The 16480-nt window shown below is 34.2% G+C and overlaps 2 protein-coding genes across 3 annotated transcripts; one reads left to right on the top strand and one right to left on the bottom strand.

Moving 5' to 3' along the window:
• The first annotated feature begins 5165 nt into the window (after nt 1-5165).
• On the top strand, nt 5166-6629 carry LOC149545918 (non-specific lipid transfer protein GPI-anchored 9-like). Its single transcript, XM_089790882.1, has 3 exons — nt 5166-5614; nt 5891-5923; nt 6092-6629. Exons 1-3 carry the CDS (start codon nt 5263-5265, stop codon nt 6319-6321), a joined length of 615 nt encoding a protein of 204 aa, XP_089647008.1. The 5' UTR covers nt 5166-5262; the 3' UTR covers nt 6322-6629.
• A 1829-nt stretch (nt 6630-8458) lies between these two features.
• Nucleotides 8459-14875, bottom strand: LOC149545917 (disease resistance protein Roq1-like). 2 transcript variants are annotated; one of them, XM_089790881.1, is made up of 7 exons: nt 14051-14875; nt 11844-11930; nt 10663-11752; nt 10065-10385; nt 9695-9956; nt 9081-9553; nt 8459-8993 (listed from the first exon to the last, which is right to left on the bottom strand). In XM_089790881.1, the coding sequence occupies exons 1-7, from the start codon at nt 14854-14856 to the stop codon at nt 8568-8570; spliced, it is 3465 nt and encodes a 1154-aa protein (XP_089647007.1). In that variant the 5' UTR covers nt 14857-14875; the 3' UTR covers nt 8459-8567. The 2 variants fall into 2 exon arrangements, with proteins under 2 accessions (XP_089647007.1, XP_089647006.1); XM_089790880.1 differs by having other exon boundaries at nt 9081-9956.
• Between the last annotated feature and the right edge of the window lie 1605 nt (nt 14876-16480).

Raw genomic sequence — 16480 nt, 5'->3', positions numbered from 1 at the left:
TCCTAGATCTCTTGAATTAGGTGCGGGATTTGAGATATAGTCACTACAGTGCAATGAGAAGATTCCAAATAGATAGATGAAGGAAAGGAAGGAACAAGGAGGATGGATCCTACCTTGAGCTTAATGCCATGAAAATAGGAGGTTTAAAGAGGATCTATTATGTTTTGCCATGATTGCACCTAGAAAAATGGCACAAAGTGAAATAAGGAATTAAAGTTGTAAGAAGACTAATGAGATGACATTAAATAGGTGATAAAGCTTCATTAAATTAGAGTGTGTCCAAGTTAAGATATTACAATTATGTGTATAAAATGTTAGCATTTAAGGATGATGTAAAGAATTAAGAGCATTAATGCTTTACATCATCTTCAAATTCCTTTAATGTTTAGATCAAGGTGGAGGAAGGCCTTAATGCCCTTAATGCTTTACATCATCATCAATTGCTAGAATTTAATAAAAATTTAACCTATGATAATATCTTGGGTCTTTCAAGAGATCACAAATATATATAGAAAGATATAACTAAGCAGAGAAAATAATTTTCTAATCACTACTCATGATACATGGGTTAATGAGTTTGACCCAAAAACTAGATAGTTAAATCCTGATAGCAATATCACAATTTGACTTGCTATGGAAAAATATCTCCTACTTATCAATTGATGAGCTTAAAGGTATTTCTAATAAATGGTTCATAAGGCACCACACTTGGTGAAGGTTTTTCAAATGTGGTTGTAAGAAGAGTTGGTTTAACCATGTAGGGAACTCCATAGTTAAGCATGCTCGAGCTGGAGTAGTACTGGGATGGGTGACCTCAAGGGAAATCTCAATGCTTCATCTCTGTGAGCATCACCTACATCCAATGAGCACTGAGTGTTCTATTTATTCTCATGAGAGATGGATTCATGTGTGAGTCACTACTCATGATACATGGGTCAATGAGTTTGACCCAAACACTACACAGTTAAATCCCAATAGCAATATCACAATTTGACTTACTATGGAAAAGTATCTCCTACTTATCATAGGAAGACTTGTTAAAGATGTGAGTGATAAGGAAACTGAGGACTTTGTTCTCGAAAATGTTGAACTTATACTTAAATGAGGAGATGATGCCTCACAAGATGATCTAGGTCAACTGGTTCTACTCATTATATATGTTCCTAATGTTTTATAAGTAATATTACTGGTTGTAGTTGAAATGCATCATATCATGTCAATTTCTTCCCTCTAAGAAGCAATAACAACTATATCAGAAGTACCAACCATCAGTGGTTTCGCTGCTAGAATCCTCTGATCCAGCAACTATTAATGAGAAGACAAAAATCAATCAACCATGCAGTACTAATCATGATCTACAACTGTATCATGTGCCTAACCAAACTATGCCAATATTGAAATGGTTGATGTTGATCCCTAAACAATTTTTTTATACAACTATTAGGAAAAACATAATGGCATTTGGTCGTTATTAGGATAGCGACCATGTGATGCAAGAAATTGAGGGTACATCATACATGCAGTCTATGGGATCACACATCAAGTGACATGATATGCCCTCGCCTTTTCCCTCCCCTTATAATATGGGAAGACCTCTTATTTGATGACATCCTTAGAAACTAGGCTATAAACCTACTTTAATGATACATCACTTGAGACCTTGGCTCTAAGCTCTACAAGAGCCTTTGAGCAAAGGGGGTTTTCGCTTGAAGACCCCCTCTCACATGGGTTTTCTCGAACCTCCTATGGGCCTTTGAGAGAAGGCCTCTCTTCACTCAAAGACCCCTAAAATGATATTTTCCCAATTGACCAAATTTTTAGCATGATGAAAATTAAGAACCATTTTGTGTATTCACCCAATGAAGTTTTGAGAAAATTAGTTTTTAACTAAATGTTAGGCATAATGTTGTGCTTCCTAAAACATATCTTCTCTATACCAAATTCACCTTGTTTATGTAAAATTAATCCTTATGTGTATGTTGAACCTAACCACTAATATTGAACTCACAAAGGATTGGAAAGTCAAAATTCTTAACCTTAACATGTTGAATATAAGTTTGAATAGTAGTAGTCTCCAAAGATATTGATAGGGAAGAACTGCCTCTTTTTTATCAAACTCCTAAATGAGCTCTTTCAAAGACAACAAGTAAGCATAAAAGACAAACTAAGAATGATAGTGTAATCTGATAATACAATTAGAATGCTCTCTAATGTCAATATAATGAATACTAGTATTTTCTATATGATTTCTTTCACAATTCCAAATGTATAAAGTGTGCCTTTAAATAATATATAATATCTAAATCCACAAGAACAATTGGACTCGTGGCAATTAATAATAAAAAGATAAAAAATTGACTTTCGAAAATAAATTCAAAATTTTAGATTAGCGAGAATGTAGTATAGGCCAGATATTGTCCACTTTAGCAAATTTTTTTTTTTTTTTTTTGAAAGGGCAGTCTAGTCTATAATCGCCAATGTAAAACGCGACAAAGACAATGTGGGATAGCCACTAGGCATCGGCTATGGTGCAACATATTTGCACCATGCCGTTACCATTTCCATCACCTGACTCCTCTGACACTTCTGTCCTCCTTGATCATCTGTTATGCGCTCTTTCCAAAATCCATAGTTTCGGCTACCATTTTTGCACGCATTTTTTCCTACACCCAAGAAAAATCATACTATATGTTAGTAGTTTTGGATTTAAAAATGAGGGTTGTTAATTTCATTTATATAATTTTAAAACTTAAATTGTTTCATGATAATATTGTAGGTTTATATATTTTCAAGCTAAAATATATATAATATTTTCAATTTTGAATTGTTATAATATTATAAACCCTACAATATTAATAGATTTAAAATATTTATATAATATGTTAATAATATTATTATTTTTATAATGAACTATTGTAATAGATAATTTAAATTATTATGATTATTTATGATCCATTTATTAACTTTTTAATGTGTTTAATTTAAATAAATTTTTAATAATTATTATTCATATATTTTATTAATAATATGTATCTAATTTAAATATTATTGTATTTTAATAAATTTTTAATAGATTTAAAATATTTATATAGTATGTTAATAATAATATTATTTTTATAATAAGTATTTATATTAGTTTACTATAAAATTTGATGTCGATTGTATATTAAATATTTTCCTTACAATACAAAAAAAACAAATCACTCTACAATTGACCTTAAAAAAATTTAATGACCTATTATTTATAACTTCTTACATTTAAAGTTTTGATCTAGAAGTTAATAAGTATAAAAAACATTTCTTAATAAGCTTGTTATTTTTAATAAGTATTATATTTTAATAGTTAATAATAGATATAACAATATTTTATTAATATTATTGTTATTATTAATTATTGACAAGTTAAATGTTAGACAATTATCCAAAACAAAATAATATGTGTTTTCTTGACTCATAAGTATAAAAATCATTTCTTACATTTAAAGTTTTTATCCAGAATATAATAAGTATAAAAACTATTTCTTGATAAGCTTGTTAGACTATTATGATTATTCCCATAATTTTTTCTTTTAGTAAAATTAAATCTAAAAATCTAAAATATATTGATTAGATGTAAATTTTAAAATTAATTTTTTCACTTAACAATACTTAATCCAAAGTATATGCCAAAAATATAATAATTAGCATTTTAAAACATTTTAATGCTAAAAATTTAATGAGAGATAAGTCTTCAATACCTAGTGTATGTAATTGAAACTAAAATATTAACTAGAAAAACTATTTATTATTAATTAAAGAATGTGTTTTTTTTAAAAAACTTAATAAGTCATAAATAATAGGTCATTAGAAATTTTTAAGGTCAATTGTGGAGTGATTTGTTTTTTTGTATTGTAAGAAAAATATTTAATATACAATCGACATCAAATTTTATAGTAAACTAATATAAATACTTATTATAAAAATAATATTATTATTAACATACTATATAAATATTTTAAATCTATTAAAAATTTATTAAAATACAATAATATTTAAATTAGATACATATTATTAATAAAATATATGAATAATAATTATTAAAAATTTATTTAAATTAAACACATTAAAAAGTTAATAAATGAATCATAAATAATCATAATAATTTAAATTATCTATTACAATAGTTCATTATAAAAATAATAATATTATTAACATATTATATAAATATTTTAAATCTATTAATATTGTAGGGTTTATATATTTTTAAGTTAAAAAATATATAAGATTATAATATAATATATATAATATTATAGGGTTTATAAATCTATTAATATTGTAGGATTTATAATATTATAACAATTCAAAATTGAAAATTTTATATATATTTTAACTTGAAAATATATAAACCCTACAATATTATCATGAAATGAATATAATGTAACAATTTAAGTTTTAAAATTATATAAATGAAATTAACAGCCCTCATTTTTAAATCCAAAACTATTAACATATAGTATGATTTTTACTTGGGTGTCAAGATAGGAGATTAATAATATTTCTCATATTCAATTGTGAAGGGAAAAATGGCATGCGAAAACGGGAAGCCGAAACTACGGATTTTGGAAAGAGCGCATAACAGACAATCAAGAGGACGGAAGTGTCAGAGGAGTCAGGTGACGGAAATGTTAACGGCACGGTGCAAATATGTTGCACCGTAGCCGGTGCCCAGCCGCTACATGTTGCAACAAACACCGTAGATTAAAGGTAGGCAACCAACTCTTCACCAACTGTAACGGTAACTTCGCGGCAAGACTGTGCAGCAGAAGATACGGGCTATTTACCGGTAAACTCCAGAAACTACATGAAAAGAAAGCTGATGATGCAAAAATTTAAATCGTTTTCCTTGTCCGTTACGAATGTGGGAGAATACATTCTTCATATAGAAGGCAATTTTTTAAGGATTTATTACAAAAAGACGAATTGAAAAACGAATAGGTATTGGTGTAGGTAGACAACTTACAACGAATTTTCTGCTGATTGTACTTCAATTATTTTAAAATCAGTATAAAGAATCAGGTTTGGTTCACCAAAACCCTCTGGGATTGCCACCTTTCTCTTCCGTGCACAGACATCTTTGAATTCCAGATACGCAATCTCTACTTGTTCACATTATAAATTACTCGTCTTCCAATTGGGATCTCACAAAATCACTTCTACATTCTCAATTCCACTACTTCCAAAGCCTATTGCTAGTATTTCTCTGTTTTTCAAAGTTCATTCACAATGGCAGGTGTACTGAAATTCCATCAACGATTAGTTTCGGTATCATTGATTGTGGTTGTATTAATAGCGGTAGTGGCAGAGTATGGCGGTGTGGCTGCTCAATCTGTAGGGTGTGCAACTCCTCTGGCGACATTGAGTCCGTGTGTGGGATATATCACAAGTAACTTGTCCAATTCGACTCCACCACCGGGCTGCTGCAGTTCATTATCTTCTGTAGTGAAGAACAGTGCAATGTGCCTCTGCCAGCTGTTCAACACCAGCAATCCTCTGGGTATTCCCATCAATCAAACAAGGGCTCTGGCTCTACCAGGCGCTTGCAATATCACCACTCCACCTGCCAGTCAATGCAATGGTAAGGGAAAATTAATGTTTATTTTGTTATTTTCATTCTACAATGTATGGTGCTCATCAATGCTTCACATCATGTTCTTTGATTTTCATTAGGATGCTGGATAGTTCAAATAGTGTTATTTTATACACATTGAATCACAAAGTGTAATTTTAAAAAATACTCTTTATACTTTCTAATATCCTAATGATAGATCACCGTATGATCCAAAATGTAAAACCATTGGTCAAAATAATTTATACTGACATGTTTCTTATTGTTGTTTGTCATTGTCAACAGCTGCAGGGGCTCCAGCTGCTTCTCCATCTGCAGGTATGTCTACACATTTTCTGACTTGGCTTAGAACTAATGTTCTTGTGAAATTAGAGAGTAGTTTTGCATAGAGAAAGTTGTTGTGTTTTTTCGTTTTTTTTGGTTATTGATGTGAATATAAATTCTATTGAAAAAATATTGAACATAATTGAATGGGTGCTCTTGCAGGTTCTAGTGCACCACCGGCAACAGCAACTTCTCCTACCTCTTCCCCTGGAACTCCAAACGCTGTGTCTCCCTCATCTAACTCACCATCTTTACTTCCTCCCACAGCTTCTGTAGGAGGCATTTCACCAACAGCCAGCGTGAAGCCAACATCTAAGGCAGGAGCCCTTTTCACACCATCTGCCATCATCAGTGCTTTAGCAGTCACAATGGTAGCGATCAGTATTTGTTAAACATCTTTCTTCTATATCTATGTTGGATATTCTAACATGGGCTTGAGTGTATTGTGGAGTGAGTAGTAGTCTTTCAGCGGCTTTCTCCTATTTGAGGTGTCGTCTATTAGGATTGTATTCTTTATGGGTTTTATGTGCTCTGTGCACAGTATTGCATTAGCGATGTTTTGTAGCTATTCTTTTGTCCTTCAAAAATAAATAAGGATATACGTATCCACTGTAATTGTCCAGCGTATCGGAGTCGCTGAATGATGCTTTGTATGATGTAACTTATTTTATATTAATACATATTAGCAATATTTTTTAAATATATATTGAAATGATCACTTCTTTAGGAAACCCCGTGGCGGTCTCCATTTTTAGATTCACATGACCACCAGTATTTACTGCTTCAGTTATATTTTCATAGGTTGTTTCTTCTAGTTTAGTCTATCATGGAGAGGAAACCCTGTTTTGGCCATCGTCATTATTCTGACCCAGAGCTTTTTCTTTCTTTACATATAACTATTTGCATCAGATTGAATAGAAAATCTAAGAAAAGAAGCACTCTTCATAAAATTTTAGTTTGACGAATCAAGTATCCCATTACTGTCGATGACGAGGAAGATGCTTGAGGCGTAATTCCATTTCAAATGTTTGTGTGGAGCACTGGAAATAGAAGATCCTCCTACTTCCATCTGACGCTGCAGAACTTATAAACTTTTGATGTAGGAAAGTTGATTGAATTTGGAAGTACTAGCTTTATTGTTCCAATTTGATTCATCACATTCAGTTGATTTCCTCATGATGAATATTAAGAGCCTAACTCCTACATACCATTTTAAAACCAAATCTTCAAATTAATTAAATTTACAGAGTAAAAAATATGTTCATGTTAAATGTTATAATCGTCTCCCTTAAACCGATATATGTGAGCTAAGATAGTCAAATTACTATTGCATTCAGCCATATCCGATATTACGTTACTCTCTTTTCAGCATGCTAATTCTCATAGCATATCTTCAAACAAATAGTACTCTAGAACAATGTATTTTGCTATACACAGCTATGTTACCAGAAACGAGAAACGTGAAACGACAACGGCAACATGACGAGAAAGCAAAATATGAAAAGTTGCACATAAGAAACGTGTATATATATATATATTATAGTATCTATATAAAATGTGACGTGTAAGAAGTCTAATAAATTTACTAAATATTGAAATTGAAAATAAATTATTTAATCTTAATTCTATAATTAACTATTAACTATTTTTAATAAAATCTATAAATTAAATTACTAGATAGTTAACTCATACTTAAATATTATAAATTAATATAATTAACTCATACTTAAAACATTCCAATTTTTTTTTATAAATGAAACTGTTGTTAACTGATTCTAAACTGTAACAAATTATAAACTGTAACAAATTAAAACTAAATGCTAAATAACTATAAATGAAACTATACTTAACTGATCATAAACTACATGAATTTAATACTATTACTTCCTACAGTCGATGTATTATTTATGTTTCTGCAGTAGTCAAAACTGAAGAAGATTTAATATTTTTTTAATTTGATTGAAATTATTAACAACTGAAATTATCTCTTGAAACGGCGGTTTCGTGACAGGAAACCCGTTTCGGCCGTCGCAATGTGAAACGGAAGTCTCCCGTCACGTTTCTGGTAACTATGATACACAGTACTCTGGAACTCTGTATTTCGCTCTACCTAATACTCTAGAACACCGTATTCTGCTCTACCCAAATTCTCATGCTCATACAAAAAACCAACAAATCTACAACAAACTTTATGTTTGTGTCATTAAAGTTTTGTTTCTTAAACAAACTATATAAAGGTAGATAAATCAGGGTACAAAAACCTGGTTGAGTCAGAGTTAAAAACAGGGCACAACAGAACACCAAAACAAATTTAATAACTAGAACATAACAAAGTAAAGTAGATATTTTAAGGAAGAAATATATAAAGCTGCAAAGCAACGTAGAGTTTGACATTGAGAGTGCTACTACATAAAATCTTCTTTTATGATATGCAAACTTGATAGAAGGCATATATATAAAATCTTATATATTTTTGTGTGTGTCAGTTATCAAATTTAGATTGAACCATTCAAAATGATAAATTCAAACTTGTTTTAAATGTAAGAGTAGAAATTTTATTAATTTAATTCAAGAGGCAAGTTTGTGTGACAAAATTACACTATTAATACTAAAATCTCCAGGCTCGTACATGTGGTCTTCAAGAGAGAGTTTGGAAGAGTTGTTTAAGACCTTTGACAACGCCACCTATCTCTCCAACAATCAACCATCCACCAAAAGGTCCACTCAAGTTGTCTTCAACTGCTGTTGATGCAGGAAAGTGCCATCCTTCATCCAAAATGGGGGAAACTTCTCTCAAGACCCTGATCACTGCCATTTCTCCGTAACTACCAATACCATCAAATAGTTCTTCGTCAGCACTTACATCCGAAGTTCTGGAGGAAGGAACTAGAAAGCATAGCACAGCCACATTGGACAAACTTGTCTCCGGCCATGTTAATGTCCACCGCTTTATTGGATACACAAATGATTCAACCGCCGCAAGACCGGGAAAAGTGAACGAATCAAACATTGACCCAAAACCTGGAAAGATCCTTCCACATACTGTTATTTCCCATGGCCACTTCTGCAAATCAGTTGCAACATACTTCAGTTAAACACGACAGTTACATTTGAGAGTAACAATTTCATTTTCATATACAAAGAGTATTACCTCTATCTCTATACTTTGAATGCAAGATTGAAAAGTTGATATGTTCGCTGCTTGCAGATTCACCGTCTGCAACCTCTCCGAGCCCGGCAAGCTATGTATACCAGATAGCGTCCCGTTTGTTGATACAACCAACTCCTCTAGCAAAGTCAAATGTTCTAATCCTTCTATTTTCACTATTTCAGGGCAATTACAAACACGAAGAGTTTTTAAGAAAACTAAGCTCGCCAGACTCGGTATCTCATACAGTTTTTCACAATGGAGAATTGTTAGATTGGTCAACCTGGACAAGTTTCCCAAAGAAGTTGGCAACCTGGTCAACAATGGACAGTCACAAATTATGAGCTCTTCCAATCTGTTTAGTTGACCAATATTAGCTGGCAATTCCCTTAAGCTGCTTGTTTCTCTGCAATTAAGATTTTTTAGAGATCCTTGATTTGTGATATTGTGGGGTAAAACCTGCAACTTTCTACACCCTGAAACATCGAAAAACTTGAGATTTGTCATGTTCTTCAGAATATCCGACTCTAAGATGAGCTCAAAACACAAAGATAAATCAAGATATTCAAGGTGTATCAGCTTTCTAAAAGACTCGGGCAACATCTGTAAATGCATACTCTCTCTCAAACATATATGCCGCAACTTTACCAAATCACCAAAATTGCTAGGTAGGCTTCGTAGTTTGCTGTAGATTATGTCAAGATGCTCCAGCGAGTGAAGTCGACAAAACTCTTCTGGTAGTCTCGATAGTTGCATCGCCCCTTGGGACTCCTTCACAATGGATACTCTTTTCAAATGCTTCAGATGCCCAACTGACCTCGGAAGGCTTTGAAGTCCCAAGGCATCTCTAATTAGCAGCTCTCTCAATTGCAAAGGAGGCTGCACACAATCAATTTTCATTTCTATTTGGATTCAAATTCAAAAGCACCTTAAATAAAAAAGGGAAGCATTCTTTCTAATAATAAAATAGGTAATCAAATATCTTACATGTGTGTCATCCCATAATGCTTCTAATTTAGAAGCATGAATCAACTCTAAAACTCTAATGTTGTCCAGGGAGATCCAGGATGGAATACATATGTGCTTAAACATGGGCCATCGAAGCCACACAAGGCCTCTCGATAGCTCCCCACATTCTTCGGTGAAGTCATTTTCTACAATAAGAAGTAGCTGTAATCCTACAGTAACATTTGAAATTCTCATCATATCTATGTACTCCTTGAAAGGCGTGCGGTTGTCCAAATTTCTGAAACCGTTTTTCCAAGAATTAGCTGTGGCGGCCATTATTCCACGAATCGGCATGCCTCGCTATTGTGAAAAAATCAAGAACATAAATCGTTCAGTTTAATTAGAGGAATGGAAAAGGAAAAACACTTCCAGAAATAAAAGGTTTCCATGCAATGATTAATCAGAGGAACATATAAACCCGCTATACAGCTGATTATTTGCACTGACATGACTATTTGTTGACTTTTATTAATTAGATTGAAAAATAAAACAAACGGTTCTACAATTTCAATTTATTTAATAAGTGTAAAGGCTATTCTTAAATATAAGGAAAAAAAAATTAGAGAACTTTAACTACCTGAATATGACTGTGCATACTCTGCCTCTCAGACCATAATCGAGATGGTGATTGTGTCTCTGCAATCTCCCTACCCAAATCCCTGAGATGATCATGCATCCGTATACGCTCTTCCCCGTCCACCTCAATAACCTCAACAAGGCACTTATTGTAAAGCGTTTCCCAACTACATGGACCGCTCCACCCTGATCCATTCCACACAGCAATTGCCAAACTTGTCCTTTCACCTATAAAGAAACATGCAACATCCAAGAATACTTCTTGCTCCTCTTTATCTAGTGCATCGTAACTTACTTTCAGCCTCTCCTTCACATCCCTGGGCAATATTCTGCGGACCTTTTCAATCTGAGAAGCCCAATAATCCTTGGACCCTTTACCATAGAGCTGTCCGCCAATGACCTTCAAAGATAAAGGCAACCCCTGGCAAACGTCTAAGCATTTTTCAACTAACTCTTCGAAGCCTTCTTGTGGGTAAGGGTTTAAAAAGGCGTGCCAGCAGAAGAGCTCCTTGGCATAAATAGGCTGCAGTGGTCGCATTTTGTAAGTCCACTTGATGCCCCAATTTGCAAGTACGCCCCCTTCCCGTGTTGTAACAATGATTAGACTACCTTCTTTCAGATTCCTACTTCGTGGCAACAGAGCATCGAGTTGGTCCTCGTGATCTACATCATCCAAAACAATGAGAGCATTAAGTGATTTCAAGCTTTTTTCTACAGTTCTTTTGCCCTCCTCCTTGTTGTCAAATGGATCAGCTTGAATACGGAGGTCCTTGAGCAGTTTATTCTGCTTGGCATGCAAAGAATTTTTGGATGCGGCGTCTCGCACGTCATGGACAAAACTGGAACGATGGAAGGAAGTGCTTTTCCTATTGTAAATCTCTTTTGCGAGAGTAGTTTTCCCTGAGCCGCCAAATCCGATTATCCCCACAATCTGTAAATACTCCTCGCTCTCAACATATTCATGTCGACTTCTTTCAAAGTCTTGTACGATTTCATCCATTCCAACTGGATGTTTGGCCACCTCCAACGGCTCTTTTTTCACCACTCTCAAAACAGAATTCACAATGCTCTTCAAGAGCATCCCTTCATCACTGAACATATAAAAACCAAAATAAATACCATGCCAAAAAAAAAACAATGACTTGCTAAATACGCGAAGAGCTGGGGTATTTGTTTTCTTACCCGTTGTTGTCATTAAGAATGTGGCCAGAGAGAGTCGAGACTCTTTCAAGTGCCCCTTTCCACTCCTCCAGCTTGCTTAGCGGGTACCTGATTAAAATTACAGCACAAGACAAAAAAGAAACTAAACAAGATAGAAAGCCATAGAGAGGAGGAGCCATGGAGAAACCCAGAAAATGGGCTCTGCTGAACACAGGCCCAGTCCATTATATTTATAGAGAAATATATATAAATGCCATTTACACTGTAGGAGGAGTTAGCTGGAATATTAATGAAAGGCAGTTGGAATGGACAATGGAAAATGGCTGCACATGTTGCATGTGTGTTTCTAGAGAGTTCTTTGGTCTGTGCCGACCAAGCCTGAGATAATTAATTTAACATCTAACATCCCCCCATAAATTAATTATCAAAAAATTTCAAGTATCCCCCCATAATCTAGAAATGATGGGTCCTGGCCTTAAGCCTTGTTAGGTACCCATTTACAATCAATTATCAAATGCTTTCACTATTCTTGTTTCTCCCATCATAATCACTCTAGGTTTTGTACGGATTACCCATAACCGATGCAATATCAAAGTGGTTTTAAGTTCACCACAAACTTCTCAAGCATCACACAAGTGGTTTTAAGATCACCACAAACTTCAAACACTCAAGTGGTTTTGGATTATCACAAACCAAGCACTCACTGGTTTTAATGACCACAAATCATAACTATGGGGAAACTATCATCACTCTGGGCCTTTCTCTTTTGTACCTGCATCAAACTAATTATTGAGTCCATATAAAAAGAAATCCATCTACCGAGGTACATGGGTACCCAGCCGCTGTACTCTCCAGTTCTATAGGAATCCTTTTCACATACATGGTTCATCAATATGTCAAACAAGAAACCTTTGGGGTGTCGGGCACAACCGATAATGCACCCCATACATTCATATAGCCCATTAAAAATCATCACTAATTCAATTTTAATCACTTGGTTGGGGGATATCAATGCAATCAATTTCTATTACATGACCACTATCAAGAACATCATATCCTTCACAATTAGACAAGCACATTCTCACTACAAATTCCAACACTTTACTTCAAATTAGCACAAACAGACCTCATTGCACCATGATAACAAACTCACCACCAATCCAACCTATTTTCACTTACTGCAACAACAACTAACTTCAATAGTTAATGTATAATATCAAACACACATACTTCAAACACAAATATATAATAAAACCTGTTTAATAGCAGCAAACTAAGCTTTCACCTTCAACTTTGATCTCTCCACTTCACATTGCACTCTTTTGAATTCTTCTTCTCTCACAAGAATTGTGTACGTACACTCTGGCACTTGGGCTTGGACAGAGGTGCTCCACAAACTGCATCTCTAATTGAAAGCTTTACACAATGCTTTGCATTTGCCCAAACATTTAACAATGCAATAAAATCCTCATTCTATGCACATCACATAGATAACAATATGCAGTTGCCTTCACCAATACAGATCAATAGAGTTGTTACTGTGGTCAGCAAAACTTTAACAAATACCAGTAGCAATGCACAACTCCAAACTTTTAACACTTTTTACGTCTCTTCTCCACACTGGAATAGTGATTTCAGCAGATCATACGTACTCACCAAGTACAGCTTCAACTCCCTTATTGCAGAACACTTCAAATGCAAGGCTTCCTTCTTCTCACGGCTTCTCTCAGTTTAATAGCAGGCCTTCAATCTCCTCCAAGCTAGGTACTCTTCAGCGGCATTTTCATATCACCTTCACCAAGCTTTGCCAATGATTCAAATAGCTTGCAAATGATTCCAAAACAATCAGGCACAACAGCATATCATACATTGATGCTCCAATGTTCAAACTCTTACTCACTGTTCCTTAGCGATGGCTCTGATACCATGATTAAAATTACAGCACAAGACAAAAAAGAAACTAAACAAGATAGAAAGCCATAGAGAGGAGAAGCCATGGAGAAACCCAGAAAATGGGCTCTGCTGAACACAGGCCCAGTCCATTATATTTATAGAGAAATATATATTAAATGCCATTTACACTGTAGGAGGAGTTAGCTGGAATATTCATGAAAGGCAGTTGGAATGGACAATGGAAAATGGCTGCACATGTTGCATGTGTGTTTCTAGAGAGTTCTTTGGTCTGTGCCGACCAAGCCTGAGATAATTAATTTAACATCTAACAGTACCTGCCCTTCTCTTCGTGTTGGGAAAATGCGTGAGCATAACATCCTTTCCCTTGAGCCACACGTCGGAGGTCAATTGGGTCAACATGATAGAACACTGGAATAATTGGAGTGCCAGTTTTGAGCATGAAAGCAAGCTCGGCCAGACACCAAGGAGATTCTGCATAATTCTTTGAGAAAACAGCGACATGAAGTCCAGCCGTGCGCATTGCCTCCTCAATTTCTTCTGCTATGGCGTCGCCCAAGTTCAACTCCTTTTCATCTAGAAAAGCATGTAAGCCAAGCAGATCAAGGGTATGATAGATACTACTGGCCAATTTGTGCTTAGTATCACAGCCACGATGATTAATAAAGACATCCCATGGCCCCTTCTTCATTACTGTTGAAGATGGTGCAGATGCCTCTTGCGTAATGCCATCAAAGGGGCTTTCTCGGTCTCTCTTATCTTGCCGAGCTCTGGACGTGGAAGACTCACCCACCTCTATCTGACACTTGAGAGCTGTGGAGGTGGAAGAATGAAGAAGAATTTGTAATCCAACTTGTTGAGGCGTGCGGTATATATTGCAGCCTATTTTGTGCTTAGTATCACTATTGCGACGTTTATGAAGATATCCCATGCCCACTTCCTCATCACAACTAGCAGATGGAAACTCTCCCACCTTCATCTGTAGCTGCAGAGCAGTGTAAGTGTTAAAATGTACAATGGACGGTAGTAGAGACGTTGGAAGTGTGAAATCGATGAATGAATGTCTGCGACGATATAGCAAAGTCGCCGCCAACATTTCAAAGCTCTTAAATGAAACGCGCATGGAGCAGGTAGGGACAGAGACAAGTTGAAACGCGTCATCCCCATATTGAACCCTTAATGTTAATCAGTAGACACGAGAGTCATATTTTATCTTTTCGCCTGAACGAATGCGTTGACAAAACTGTGTTCTTGTCCGACTCTTCTTCTGAGTTTTTCTAGAAATATATCTGATTTGACGGGATGTCTTTAAGCTAAACTTTTAGCGGTTAATATAATTCTTCAATTTTTTATCTTAGTTGCTTTCCAGTATCCAATACATTTAATTGATTATATTTTAAATGTCAATATTAAAAACTAGTTTTGTAAATTGTTTTATTGGGAGATATAACTGTTCACATTTCTCAATGGAAAGGAGCAATCATTAAAGATGGATGTAAATTAGGAATGTTGAACATTGATTTCAGATTTAGTGCTTTTATAAGAGGTCATATAACCAAGAGCTTGGAGAGAGCTTGAGTCTTTTGTTTTGTCTTGTGCTAAGGTCAATAGTAAATGAAACAAGTGGTGGTTGTAAATTAATAGTCAAAGTCTACTTTTGAATATATTAGGCTTCAAGGGAACTTTTTGTAGGGATATTCTAGTTCTGAAAGTTATAAGATATGTTGAATAGAGTCATGATATTTAATTAGAATTACAACAACTATAAAAACATATAGGAGTACGTATTGTTATGACAAGTTTAATTTTAGATAGAATGTTTGTAGGCAACATACAATGTGCACAACTTTAACAACTTTAACATTTTTAAAAATGTGAAATATTCTTAAACTTTACACAAAAATTAAAAGTCTAGAATCTTTACTCTTTTTACAACTAAAAATTGAAGTGCACTTAAATGGGTGGAAGATAAAGTAACTAAACTTTAGTTGACGTAGTACACAACCATATATACTACATTTAAATAACAAACACCAAGTGTGTACAAGGGGAAAAAAGTTAAATTACTTTACATTATTGTTTTGCCGTGTTAATTTGAAAATAAATTTCATGTTACCATTCAAAAGATAGTCGTCATTTATACTCAATTTAAATTAAAAAATTATGAGGAGAGTTAGTCCAACACCTAGTAAAATTTCTTATATTTATTGAGGGAAAAATTCCAGGTCAAGGGTCGAAACTTCTAGAGCTGAACATGGAGCTTGGTGAGCAAATATTCTTCACCAAAGAAAAAGTTTGTTTAGGCTTTCAATGTCGTTTACTAGCTGAACCATTTATTATATGAAAGAAAATAACTGAAGCAATAAATCAATGACCCAAATGATTTTTGTGAGGAACAATAGGCCATCTAGCTTCATCAAAGCATTTACCCTATTTCACCAGAAACACCGAACCACTATCCATTCAGATCACTTGCCCTTCACATGTATTGCACCCATTTGCATTGGCATGGATTCTTTAAATCCAACTAGACTACACAAGTTTTGGATTTATTTTCTTATATTCTTCGATGAATTGTTTGATTTTGGAGGAAAATCAACCATGGTACGAATTTTTTTTAATCTAACAAGTTATCAAGCATTTTTGCAGTTAGATCTTGATTTGAATAAAGGGTTTTTGTGAATTTTTTTTTTTTAATTGAGTGGTTTCTTGAAGTGTCTCATGTTTATGTTTTTTTATTATTGATT

This window comes from Cupressus sempervirens, chromosome 7 (genome assembly GCF_028749045.1).
Source record: "Cupressus sempervirens isolate cs-2001-9-10 chromosome 7, ASM2874904v1, whole genome shotgun sequence".
Taxonomy (NCBI): Eukaryota; Viridiplantae; Streptophyta; class Pinopsida; order Cupressales; family Cupressaceae; genus Cupressus; species Cupressus sempervirens.
The sequence above is the reverse complement of the archived record's forward strand: the minus strand, read 5'-3'. Positions and strand labels throughout refer to the sequence as shown.